Here is a 12,437-nt window from a genome sequence, read left to right as displayed (position 1 = left end):
AACTGCAAAAGATTCCCATCTCTAGCCCAAGTAAGGTTGTTACTCTGTTTGGGATCGAATTTGAAGCTCACAATGTGTTACAATGTTTAAACTAAACAATGCGTTCTGCTGCGGTACGATAGTGAAAGCTGTGTAATGATTTAAAAATAGGTTTCTTTATTTATCAAGGGTGGCATTAACAGTTACTCTCAATCCCTGATCGGTCACTACTTTATATGTTTAAATTTATCCTGTAATATTGTTTTGATTACTTTTAGCTATCCTATGGAAGTCGTTTCAACGTAAACTGCACATTAACTACGGGAACGTAAAATGTTTAAAATGTAGAAAAAGTAACTGTCGAATCTACCGACAACGGATTTCTGCCATCAATTCAATCCTGCAATCGCTTAATTTTCGATCAGTTTAAACGATTACCAAGTAGACCATTGAACAGTGCATCTGGCTTATATCAATTGCCCTTATCCGGTGACGTGCTAGGATTTTAAATCCTTTTCCAGCTAAACGATGTACAGCTTCGTGATAGGAGAAACATTATCGCAGGTAAGTCGTTGTATCATTCACTGCTAACGTGAGCCAATCTCACAGTGAAACAGAAGCTTATCCTATTCAAATTATCGGTGTAGTGTTCTTAGGATTCCTAATTGTTAAATGAGCAGCTCATGTTCGTTACGGATTTGTTTACCAGTCGAATCGAATTTCATGCGCACTAGTTGTGGATGTGTCCCTAAAGACAACACAACCGAGAACCGTAAATGTGGAACTGCATTGTGCAAGTCGAAACAAGGTTTCAATTGCACAGCCATGGTCCGGGGTTTGTCAGATCTATGTTCCCGGTTTTCTGACATGGAACGTCCCATTATTGTCGCAACCAAGCTCTCCATGCACCTGACGCCCTGTCACAACCGGTCATCCGTCGTCATTCAAGAAAGCTCTATCTCAGTCGTAGCCGTCCTAGTTCCTGCTTTCATTCCCCCCCCTCCCTCCCCCCTGCCAGCATCGAGGGAAAATTTGACGTGCATTGTGGAGTAAATTGAATTGAATTGGAAATAAAATATGCAAAACGGTACTCCGGCTTCTGTGAATGCCACCCATAATGGGGACGAAGGGGGCCCATAATGAAACGGGGTAGTAGCAGACTAAATCCGAGACACACAGTTGAAGCACGATAATCGAACCTACACCCCCCCCCCCCCCCTTTCTTCCGGTTCTGGTTTCGTTGTTGACCAACACGGGCAATTCTTCCCCGTAGAACCTCGGGCCTTAAACAACAGGATTGTGAAGAAACTGCGTACCGGGTTTCGGTAGTTTGAATCACACAGAATTTTCATCCCAAAGAAAACAACAACTTCTTGATAAAAACGACGAAGGAGAGAAACAGATGGGAGCAGCCCAGTGCATGTAAACTCAATCATCAACGAGTTGGAACCAGGTGACATCGGGAGTTCTGCAGGGTGGAGGAAAAAGGTAAAATATTTATCAATCAATTTCATTCGAAACGATTCCGATTCGTTCGTTCGGGTTCGATGGTTTTGCTATACGTCCTCTCCTGCGTATGTGAGGCGATAAAATGGGGCTAGAGAAAATTCGTTGGAAAATCACATTTTTGCCCCATACAGAGTAAACTTAATTTTGTGTGGAAAATGGGAATTGTTTTTTATTTCTCCCATGCAGCTCTGCCTGTGCAGCATATGCTAAATAACTGTACGGGAGGCACACAACAACGAAAATTAGTGGAAATGGGGAATGTTTTCAATCTGCTTTTTTATAGTTTTAAAATTTTTGCTTTTTCTAGAATTCTGTTTTTTTTGCTTAAAATAGTATTTTAAGGTTTAAAAAATTCCATCCCAGATAAGGTTCGTTAGGCTTTCCAAGAAGCTGAAAATGAAATGCTTTTGTTTCCAGGTAAATTCAAACCATTGCTGCATAGCTTCGTTGGGAATTGAAACATCTATCGTTTTTTAAACACAAACTGTACAAAATTTGTGGGTTTTTTTTTGTAAATTTTTCCCACGCTACTACTCAACATCAGAACAAAATCAAAAAATCCAGCAATTGCTACACAGAAAACATTAATGAGAAAAGCTTAATAGTCGAACCCATTATCGCAAGGAAAATTTGTAAAACATAATTACATTGACTGCTTCGAATTCAAATAAACTACTACTACTATTACTACTACTAAACACAAACTTTACTGCCAGTTTTGAGTAATAATTTTTACATGGACAAGGCTTATAATCTATCTTTTACCTATACAATTGGCTAACAATTTGCTAAATGGATTTGAGTTTCAGCAGACTATGGGCTTCTTATTTCTAAGGAATCTGATTTAATTGCACACATTTGATCGGCAGTGGATTTGATTTCTTTTGAGAATTTGAGCAAATTCCTGGAATTACTCACGAACCCATAAATGTCATGGAACTGATCCTGAACCAATACAGGCTCTGGAATATATCCTGACTCCATGCTAATTCTTGAACACACATCGGCCTTTGGACTCCAACAACACACGAAATGCGCGATATATCGCACACTGATACGTCCGGTGGTCCTCTACGGGTACGAGTCCTGGACTTTACTGACGGAGGACGCCAATGCACTCGCCATTTTCGAACGGCGGGTGCTAAGGACTATCTTTGGCGGTGTGTGCGAGCACGGCGTGTGGAGAAGGAGGATGAACCACGAGCTAGCTGAGCTGTTTGGCGGTGCAGACATCCTGACGGTCATCAAAGCCGGAAGGATACGCTGGCTGGGGCACGTGATGAGGATGCCGGACTCATGCCCCACCAGGAAGGTGCTCGTCAGCGACCCGTTCGGCACGAGGCGTAGAGGAGCACAGCGAGCTCGCTGGCTGGATCAGGTGGAGTCGCACCTGTCGGAGATCGGATGCAGCCGTGGTTGGAGGACTGCAGCCCAGGACCGAGTTTCCTGGAAACGAATTGGCGACCTGGCCATGTCTACGAGACGTGCTCATTGAGCAGGCCAAGAAGAAGAGAAGAAGAAGAAGAAGACATCGGCCTTTGAAACTATAGTCTAGAGCCCATACCGGTCCTGAAACTAATTCCGAGCCCATAACAGTGCGGGAAAAGATACTGATTCCATAACGGTCTTGAAACAGATCTTGACACTATACTGATCCTCGAACTGGTCCCGAACCCATACAGGGATTGGGAATGATCCTGAACCCCTTCCGGTACTAACCTTGAGGACTCTTCTTGAACTCATATCGGTCCTGAAAGCCATATAGACTTTATAACGGTACGGGAACTGATAGTAAAGGTTGTAGAACAGATTAAGATTCCATACCAGTCTTGGAACAGATATTGAACCCATAGCGATCCTGAAGCATATGGAAGAGCGAATAAGTTTTCATAGCAAAGAAGTTTGTAAGGCGATTTAAAATCAAACCTTTTGTTCAATGTTTGACGTAACAGACATCATATTTTTATATTGTTCAATGTAATTTATTCAATTGTGATAGCAGATAACAGACAGATAATTGCACCTTGTTTTCACTTGAATATTATGGAATGCCTGTAAAACTATGTATACTAAAAAAACAGAAGAAACAGACTGCATCACTCATTAACTAGCCAGATGTCGGATGTGCAATCGCCTCCAGGGTACCTAGAGTCACCGAAAGAGAAACAGGTTACTTTCACTCTAACAACAAAAACCAATTCCCAATCCCGCTGCTTACCGCATCTCGTGTGGCAACCCGGGACCGTACGGTTCGCCGCCAAAGTCCACCAGGAAGTTCTCGTTCAGCTTCATGCCACCGTTCTCGACGTCGATGTCCAGCTGCACGATCGTACCGCCGGCCGCCACCATCTCCGGATAGAACTGTTTGTCCCACGGCGAGAACAGGCTCGAAGACACGTACAGTCGGCGGCCGTCGAGCGATAGCTGTAGCATCTGCGGTCCCCCGAGCAGGCGGCGTCCCTTCAAGAATACCGGTTCCGGTGCTTCCTTCAGCTCCGGATCGTTGAGGACGCGTCTCGGCGCGTCGCGCTGGATCGCACCGCCCAGAAACACCTGCCCGGTAAGGCGTGGATTGGCCCGATCGCTGATGTCGTACTGCCGCACATCACCATGCCGCCAGTTGCTAAAGTACAGGTACCGATCGTCCAGCGAGATCAGTATGTCCGTCATCATACCGCCCATCATTTCGATCTCGCCGTTCTCGCCCTGCACCTTCTTCACCGGCACATCGATCACCTTTTCGGCGGTGTACTCGTCCGAGCCGGGCTTCTGGTAGAAGCGGTACACGTTCGCATAGAACGCGCACCCAACGTAGCCCTGGTTTTCGCGCGGATTGTGCAGGAAGCGTATCTCGAGCGGCGTCAGCCCATCGTCCCCGAGGTCGATCGTTTGGAACAGTTCGCGCTCCTGCCAGCGGTAAAAGTTCAGCCGGCAGCCGTACTGCGTCCGATCGTCACAGTCCGTCGGATGGTAGCCGCGGCGGAACAGCTTCGGTGCGCCCCATTCCGACGCGACCATCACGTTAAAGTGCGGCTGATACCAGTAATCGTACCCGCAGAGTGCTTTCCGATCACCCCGGGACCAGGTGCCGACCAGCTCAAAGTTTTTGTCGAACTCGACAAAGTCACCCTTCGCATTGCCTTCCGCATCGCCCATGACCGAGATCATGATGTTCCCGTTCGGCAGACAGTGCGTAGTGTGCGGTGCGGTACAGTCCGCACCCTTCAGCACGTCGCCCTCGATCACTTTGGCGAGCTTGGGTGCGCGAGGATCGGTCCCGGTATCGATCACGAAGATGCGGTCCGAGTTCAGGCAGGGCAGTACGAGCCGATCGCGCGTAGGCACTTCCTTGCCGCCTGGGACAAAGTGACAGCTGGAGCAGGTGTTCCAGCCACTGTGGTGTAGCTCATTGTGCTTGCTGTTAGTGTACGTACGATGGATAACCTGTTTTGGAAGGAGGGGAAGAAAGAGGGTTTAGGGGTTTGTCTTAGACATAGATATCGGTAGTTCCTCACTCACCTGACAGTACGTTGGACTGGCGGGATCAACGTCCACCGTTGCGAGATAGTCACCATGCTCCTCGTCTAGGTTCGGCTGTACGCATACAACGTACAGCAGCTTCTCCACCGGACCATTCCGAACCGCGTCCAGCGGTGTTGCATAACCCGGACCACATTTGCACTCTGACCAAAAGGCAACAAGGCCGCTTAAATTATCATGCAACAAAAACCTTCCCAATTGATTGCTAAATTAGCCCACCCTTACTTACTTGATTCACTCATGTTGCTACTGCTGCTGCTGCTCCAGACCACCGCACAATGAGACTGGCAGCGAATGCACTTGATAAGGGGGCCTGTTCCTACAGTGAAGCGATAAACGATTGGCCAGCGCGAGACACAACCGTCGTCTTCGGAGATCTATCACACTCCGAGTTTGGTTTGCGATTGCGAGAAAGTGGACGCGGGACAGTTGCTATTAAGTGAGGGAAATTGCTTGTCATGCCCGACAAGACCTACGGGGAGAATGCGATGCGGCTACTACTGCTGCTGCTGCTGCTATGGGACGGAAGAGCATCCCACAAATAAACTTGTAAACAACGCGTTAGCGTTAGACCGGTTTGCTCGAACGTTTGTACGTTGGTGTTGGTGTGATCGTGCTCGCGTCGGCGCTTATCTTGCGACGGCGGAACATTCGGCACAGTGATGGGAGTGTGAATTTGTTCAAAATTATAAGCCACAAAACCAATTTGAAATAACTCTTTTCAATGAAAGAGATACGAGTTGATGCGAAAACAGGATATCTTATATTCGTAGAAGAGCGTAGAAGAGAATTAAAATAACAGTTTTCTTTATTATTACCTTCACGCAATGAAGATTGGTTGTTACAAAAATTCACTTAGATTTTTTGTTGAAATATTGTTTTTTTCTGCTATCGTTGCCCTTACTGTTTTGGCCTTAATACTCGACCTATCTTTCGTCCACAGACTATGCTTAGCCAAACAACTTCTTTCAACTGGATATGTACTGGATCAGACCAGAAAGGCGCTTATCATATTCTCAGATGTAAATTAAATCACTAATTCTATCACTGATAAATCATTGAAACTAATTCTTTATTTCAATCCATAATCTCCATTACAAACCATCACACAAATTAGGAATTTATCCATACACCACGAGAACGGAATACGGAACGACTGGTAAGCCTACAAAGAGAGATGTTTGCTTCCACTGTTGATAACAGCCATTATCTCCTAGAAATATAAATGTTCGATAATGCTTTTGGAAACCAATTGGCTGGATTTGCATTTTGATAAGGGATGGTAGATTTCGTTGAAGCAATTGTTCAATGCTAATACATCCAGGAGCTGTGTGGACTTTGGAAAAGCTTCAGAATTGTTTTGGTGTTATTATTTGTTACAGATATGCGATATGCGTACAGGAAGGGTTTCAGTATTGGTCAGCTCCAGGACCAGTGTGGGTTCAATATTGGTCTCGGAATCGTTATAAATTCAGGATTTAAGTTTAAGGGCCAGAATAAGTTCAGAGCTCATCCTGGAGCTTGGAGTTCACGATAAGCTCCAGAAGCGGTATCATTTCCTGTAAGGATCAGTTTAACTTCATTTAGTAATTCAGACTTAGTTTCTCTTAATATTTGCATCATGGAGTGTAAAGGCGCCTATAAAATATCAGTTACTAAATAAGCCTTTGCGCGCTTTCTGGAGTTTTTGTATAACTCGGAGCTTTGTGCAAATGTATATTGCTCTGTAAACTACACAAATTAACCAGGCACCGGTCTTACTAGTTTGACACATCTGGATATTCTTTTTGCAGTAATTTATCATACATTGATTCAAACTAAACAAACTAAACAAAAACTGAACACACAATTTAAACCGTATTATGGGATACTTTAATGCCATAATATGCTTCAATGATGTATGATATCGCACATTAATATGCTGCAAAACACTATTCAAGTTACAAATAATTTTAGGAAATAAACTACAGCAAATGGACAGTAGAACGATTACTTTAAACACGTGTTTCATCATTATCGTTTGGCAGATTTTTGTAGCTGTTCCTTTGAACTAAACGAATATCAACGACACACCTCCCATGATTGCTGTCAATGATCTGTTGCGGCCACGGTGAATCGTAAATCATCTTCAACATCGAACCGGTTTTTCCGCTGCTGTTTTGCATATTCGGCGTCTAATCTTGTCTCTCTCTCCCCGTGCGCCATATTTACCCCTAGTGCGCTCCGCAATCTACGCATAGGGCACTATTTTTAAACCCAAAACTCGAACAGCGTACGTTAGATGCTCCGGAGGTTAGGGACAGCAACTATAGCACAGGCGAAAAGGGAACCCATCGTCACCATGTGGCGCGTGGCGTAGCGTGTTTGCGTGCGAGCAGTGAACCTCTGTGCTACACTTGGCGGAACGTGCAGCACATCTTTGGCAAAGGTTCACCGCTTTAATGGCGGTGTCTGGTCGAAATCGAAACCTAAAGGTTTGGCACAAAACACAAATAGTCTGCGACTTTATTGCGTCGACAAACGGCAAGTTCGTTCGTTTGTCTGCATACTGCATCGCATCGTAGGATCGTTGCGAAATGAAGTACTGATGCACGTTTGGTTGAGGTAGGCTCGAGGTACGATCACGTTTAATGCACATCTGTGCATGCACGTTTGGGCAGTGGTAGTTCATTGATCTGCCGGCCGTTTGAGGGAAAGATCAAGCCTATGCTTGTCCGCATGCACTTCTAGCCGCACAACGGTAGAGTCAATCCAACGATGATATTTTACTGCACGGTATACTGACAAGATCGGTGACCCTTTTAGTGTGATTTCTAGCAGGAGATCGTCCAAGATCTTTGTGTGTTTTAAATAGCCGCAGCTAATTAGGGATCACAACACAATGCCAGGACAAAACAATGCTCTGGCCAGCTGTTGATCTGTGTTTCAAGTACTTTGCGGTGAAGATCACCTGATCGAACTTGAGCGAGTCTACATTAAATCTCAAAATGGACTATTTGTGGTTCATCCAATCGATAGTCCAGCATCTCGTTGCCTACTATGCTAATGTGCAATACTAATGTGGTCCGTCTATTTCCTCCTTTTAAATGATCTTTACACAAACTTCGCACCGCGGGTCAGCGTCGTTTACTTACCCTCTGGGAACCGCGTACGATCGCGGTAAAGGAAATAAATAAATAACCTCCAAGCACTAATTTACGTCCGATGCCGATTCAGCTCTTTCACTCTCTGCCGGCTTTTCCAGATAAATCATACCGCCGATGGAGCGTGTGTTCATTTCACGCGTGTTGTCTAAATAAACTAATGCTCTAGTTAATGCGTGACTAGAGCCAACAGGCGGCCAAACTTCCTACCCTGTGACACATTTCCGAACACTTCCGTCTGTGCAACGGTTTCCCAAGTGTGGTTTACGCTTGCGCACTGCCGGCCAGTTTGTTCATTTTGTAAGATGAATTCGTCGGTTCGTCAAGACTCTACTAATGTCTAATGCCAACGAGCGAGATTTGGATTTAGTTGATCTTTGCAAGCCGCCGGGAGGAAAGCGTGTCTCGTGTTTTGGTTGACGTTGGTTCCGATAGATCTGTGACGAAACGTGTACTTTAAACATCTTAATTAGTCACATTTGTTACAGGAAGATCACAGTGCTTATAGCCATTTTTTTCATCCATAAACTAAAACCTAAACTGTCGAACCCGGTCGAAATCGTTGCGTGTTAGATCTGATTGTTAAAGACTCTTTTTTGTGGCTTTTGTTGTACCGCTCGCTGACCTAATGGTTCGTGTGCCAGTGTGGTGAAGATAAAAATACCATTTCCTGGTGCTGACACACTGCACAGAACTGGGGTAGTAATAGTTCACGTCGGGAGTTGAGAGTTGTGAAAAAAGGGCCAAAGAAAAGTTAGTTAGTCGTTGTGATCGTAGGTTTCTGTGAGTAGAAGCATAAAGTGTGAACGGTACAATGCTGGAAGACGAAGATTCCGATCGCATCGAGAAGATCTGCCCTGTTTGCAAGAAGGAGGCGAGCAAGCGATGTTCCCGCTGTGCCATGGTGTATTACTGCTGTGTGGAACATCAGCAGCAGGACTGGAAGGTGCACAAAACCACCTGTCAACCGTTTAAAGTAGGTTCTGTTGCTGGTTTAAAGTTGAAGAGATTCATTTACTTTTGTTCGGTGATAGTGTAGTGAGAGCACGCACATGTACTATTGCTACAATATGCCACTTTCATTCAGCTACGATTAACGTTAGTTACTAGTGCGTTGGGGTTTATTCGTCTAAATGCTATATTTTGAATCTTCTATTTACGATCAGATCTTCTCGAACGAGCAGTATGGACGGTTCCTGGTGGCAACGAGAGACATCAAAGCAGGCGAGATCGTACTGAAAGAATCGCCACTTGTGCACGGACCGGCACAGATCACCGGGCCGGTATGCGTTGGATGTTTGCAGGTGAGTTAGGTTCAGCTTACAAGTGTTTTATCGCTCTTGAGAGATATGTTTATGAATGTTTGTTTGTACAACATCTACAACGTTTAGGTTTGTTGCTTGTTGAATAATTCCGGTTTTTCCTGTAGAATTCGTTGAATTCTATAATCTACTTGTAATTTGAATTTCTTGTAGTTTAGATGTGGTTCTCATTAAAAATATAACCCATTATTTTGTTCGGAAGATTATGGAGTCCTTTAACCTAATTGATGATATTGTCTCATTATTTCTAGCTCTTTTTGTTAATTGCTAAAGATCAAGTATGTCTTTTTAATTAAATATGTTTATACATAAATTGCCTAAGAACCTCAAGAGTTTTTGTTCAACGAGGATGCTTATGTATGAAGAATTTGTATGTGGAGAACAAAAGATTTTCTAGGTTTTTTGTAAAGGAAATATCCAAAGATCTTTTTCGCAAAATCCGCTTAAAACAAAACAATCGCTCGATTCTAAGTTTTCAAATCTTTATTTCACCTAAGAATAGACATAACTTTAGGTCAAGCGGTCGACTCTGAACATTACTTCTTAAGCTGGTAGTTGATCATTCAATATTTCTTTTAATATTTTTAAATACAATTTTTAAAAGTATGCAACAGTAAATTAATTTTTTGACATCTTCGTATACTGTTCGTCTTTCATTCTTCTAGGGTCTGGAGGAGAAAAAATACCTAGATTGTGAACGCTGTGGATGGCCAGTCTGTAAACGATCCTGTCAAGACAGCCCCTCGCATCAGGCAGAGTGTAAGTTTACAATCGCACGTGGTAGCAAGGTAAGTTAAGATATGATAATATATGCTAATAGTTATCTAAAAACATCAAAATGTTCATCTTAATTCTAGATCTCCATCCAGCACTTCTATGTGCCACATCCAACCTACCAGTGCTTGATGCCAGTGCGTTGTCTTCTGCTAGCCGAAAGTGACCCGGCCCGATGGGAAACCCTGTTGAAGTTGGAGTCCCACGAAGAAGAGCGGCGCGGCTCGGAACAGTGGCGAAACGATCGCGAAGGCGTTGCAAAGTTGATTCCACGGTAGGCCCGGGTGGGTGGTGATCGGCTGTGCGAAACAACAACCATTAAAACCATACGTCTCTTCTTAGCTTCTTCAAGTGTGAAAACAAATGGGACGAAGATGAGATACTGCGCGTCGTTGGCATTATTCAGGTGAATGGGCACGAGGTACCGATGACGGAGCCATCGTCCGTGGCGATCTACAACATGGCCTCGATGCTGGAACACTCCTGCCGGCCGAACCTGGCAAAGAGCTTCACGAACCGCGGGGAGGTGGTGATGTGGGCCCCGAACCCCATACGGCGCGGCGACCGGCTAAGCATCTGCTACACCGACGTCCTGTGGACGACGGGCAATCGGTTGGAGCATCTGCAGCAAACGAAGATGTTCCGGTGCGAGTGTGAACGGTGCAGCGATCGGACCGAGTACGAGACGTACTTCAGTGCGGTGCGTTGCTCCGGCTTTCAGAAGGACTCCAAGTGCAAGGGTTACCTGCTGCCGGTGGATAACGCCCAGTGGACCGGCGAGTGGCAGTGTTTGCGATGCTCGAAGGAGGTGTCGGGCGCGACCGTCTGCCAGATACTGGAACGCGCCCGCATGGACCTGGAAGCGATGGAAAAGCATCGGGAGGATCATTGCAACCGGTACATGAAGCACTACTCGAAGTGGCTCACAGCGAACCATCAGTACATGGTGGACGTGAAGATCTCGTTGTCGCAGGTGATCGGTGGCAAAAATCCGGAAGCGATCAAGAAGATTCCGTACGAAAAGCTGATGAACAAGATTAAGATATGTCAGGATTTAATCGCGCTGTTTGAGAAGATTTGCCCGGGTAAGTGAAACTTCGACACAAGCCTCTTTTGTTGCGCACGTTGCCTAACTTTAGGCGCTTTTGCAAATTACAGCCAATGATTAAACAACTTTAACAACTCATTTTATGATTATTTGTTACCCTCTCTTCGCAGCGGAAGCTCGTGCCTTTGGAGCAACCCGTTTCGAGCTTCACGCAGCGCTAGCGGAGCTTGGTAGACGCTCCACGGAAGCAAACAATCCGGCAGCAGCAGCGGTACAGCTGGAAGACTCACTGTACAACGCAAACGAGTGCATACGGATGCTGCTGCACGAACCGTCCATGCTGATGGAGAGCAAAATATGTGCTCAGGCGCGTATAAACGCAAACACGCTGAAGGCACTGCTGGGAATTAAGGAGTAAAGAGAGGGACAGTGGGTTTGGTTCTAAGCTTCTAAGGCAGGAAAAGAAAGTGAGTTATGTGGGATCGGTAAAAAAGGCGATTGGACGAAGCGTTACGTTAAGAAAGCAAACAAAAAGTCATAAACAGTTTCAGAACCGCGCTCATCGATATGGATTGCACTTAGAATGATGATACTTAGTAAGTAAAACCACCGCAAGCGATTCCTAGAAAAATAATCAATATGCACAGTTGAAAAGGTGTGTGAGTGACTGCACTCGAAAATAAACGACGGCTAATCTACGTTATACATCATGCGGATGTTGCTATTAAATATACGCTTCGTTTTTGCGATTTGCTTTTCAAACAGATGAATGAACATTCGAATGCATAGCTACGAATCGACCGACGCTTTCCATTTGATGCTGAGGTAAGGGAATGATCGATAAATATTTTACATGTACGTACAGGTGCCCGATTCACGGGGGAAATGCAAACATATTGGTGAAATTTATTGAAAGCCCGGCATGCGCTCTCGTGCATCATTACCGGTTCTAAAGTGCTCTACTTCAGCGTGCTTTTGCTAAGCACAGTGCTTCAAAAAAGAGGGGTGTTTTGAATGGCAAGTGTGCAATGAATAAGCAAACGGTGAGGTGGAATCGTTTGATATATTTGCTTCTATTAAGTGTGGTATGTACTGTATCACTTTTGAAGCTGTATGTTTGAT

At 44.9% G+C, this 12,437-nt stretch overlaps 2 protein-coding genes across 3 annotated transcripts; one reads left to right on the top strand and one right to left on the bottom strand.

Moving 5' to 3' along the window:
- Positions 1-262: 262 nt before the first annotated feature.
- LOC120957705 (SET domain-containing protein SmydA-8) lies at positions 263-12,044 on the top strand. Of its 2 annotated transcripts, none has more exons than XM_040380038.2 (6): positions 263-543; positions 9,338-9,475; positions 10,159-10,281; positions 10,351-10,541; positions 10,610-11,352; positions 11,486-12,044. In XM_040380038.2, the coding sequence occupies exons 1-6, from the start codon at positions 508-510 to the stop codon at positions 11,731-11,733; spliced, it is 1,479 nt and encodes a 492-aa protein (XP_040235972.1). In that variant the 5' UTR covers positions 263-507; the 3' UTR covers positions 11,734-12,044. The 2 variants fall into 2 exon arrangements, with proteins under 2 accessions (XP_040235972.1, XP_040235971.1); XM_040380037.2 differs by lacking the exon at positions 263-543 and adding an exon at positions 8,547-9,147.
- Positions 3,447-5,573, bottom strand: LOC120957706 (methanethiol oxidase). The gene is made up of 4 exons (XM_040380039.2): positions 5,258-5,573; positions 5,008-5,171; positions 3,707-4,932; positions 3,447-3,633 (listed from the first exon to the last, which is right to left on the bottom strand). The coding sequence occupies exons 1-4, from the start codon at positions 5,268-5,270 to the stop codon at positions 3,585-3,587; spliced, it is 1,452 nt and encodes a 483-aa protein (XP_040235973.2). The 5' UTR covers positions 5,271-5,573; the 3' UTR covers positions 3,447-3,584.
- Positions 12,045-12,437: the final 393 nt, after the last annotated feature.

This window comes from Anopheles coluzzii, chromosome 3 (assembly GCF_943734685.1).
Source record: "Anopheles coluzzii chromosome 3, AcolN3, whole genome shotgun sequence".
Classification (NCBI taxonomy): Eukaryota; Metazoa; Arthropoda; class Insecta; order Diptera; family Culicidae; genus Anopheles; species Anopheles coluzzii.
Note: the sequence above shows the minus strand (reverse complement) of the source record. Positions and strands in the feature narration are given on the sequence as shown.

Bases quoted from the DNA above. Each gene is read 5' to 3' on its own strand.
- LOC120957706 (XM_040380039.2), bottom strand. The intron at 4,933-5,007 runs GTGAGTGAGGAA...CTTCCAAAACAG, and splicing joins CCAGTCCAACGTACTGTCAG to GTTATCCATCGTACGTACAC. The intron at 3,634-3,706 runs GTAAGCAGCGGG...CGGTGACTCTAG, and splicing joins GGGTTGCCACACGAGATGCG to GTACCCTGGAGGCGATTGCA.
- LOC120957705 (XM_040380037.2), top strand. From the start codon at position 8,986: ATGCTGGAAGACGAAGATTCCGATCGCATCGAGAAGATCTGCCCTGTT. The intron at 10,282-10,350 runs GTAAGTTAAGAT...TCTTAATTCTAG, and splicing joins CAATCGCACGTGGTAGCAAG to ATCTCCATCCAGCACTTCTA. The intron at 10,542-10,609 runs GTAGGCCCGGGT...GTCTCTTCTTAG, and splicing joins GTTGCAAAGTTGATTCCACG to CTTCTTCAAGTGTGAAAACA.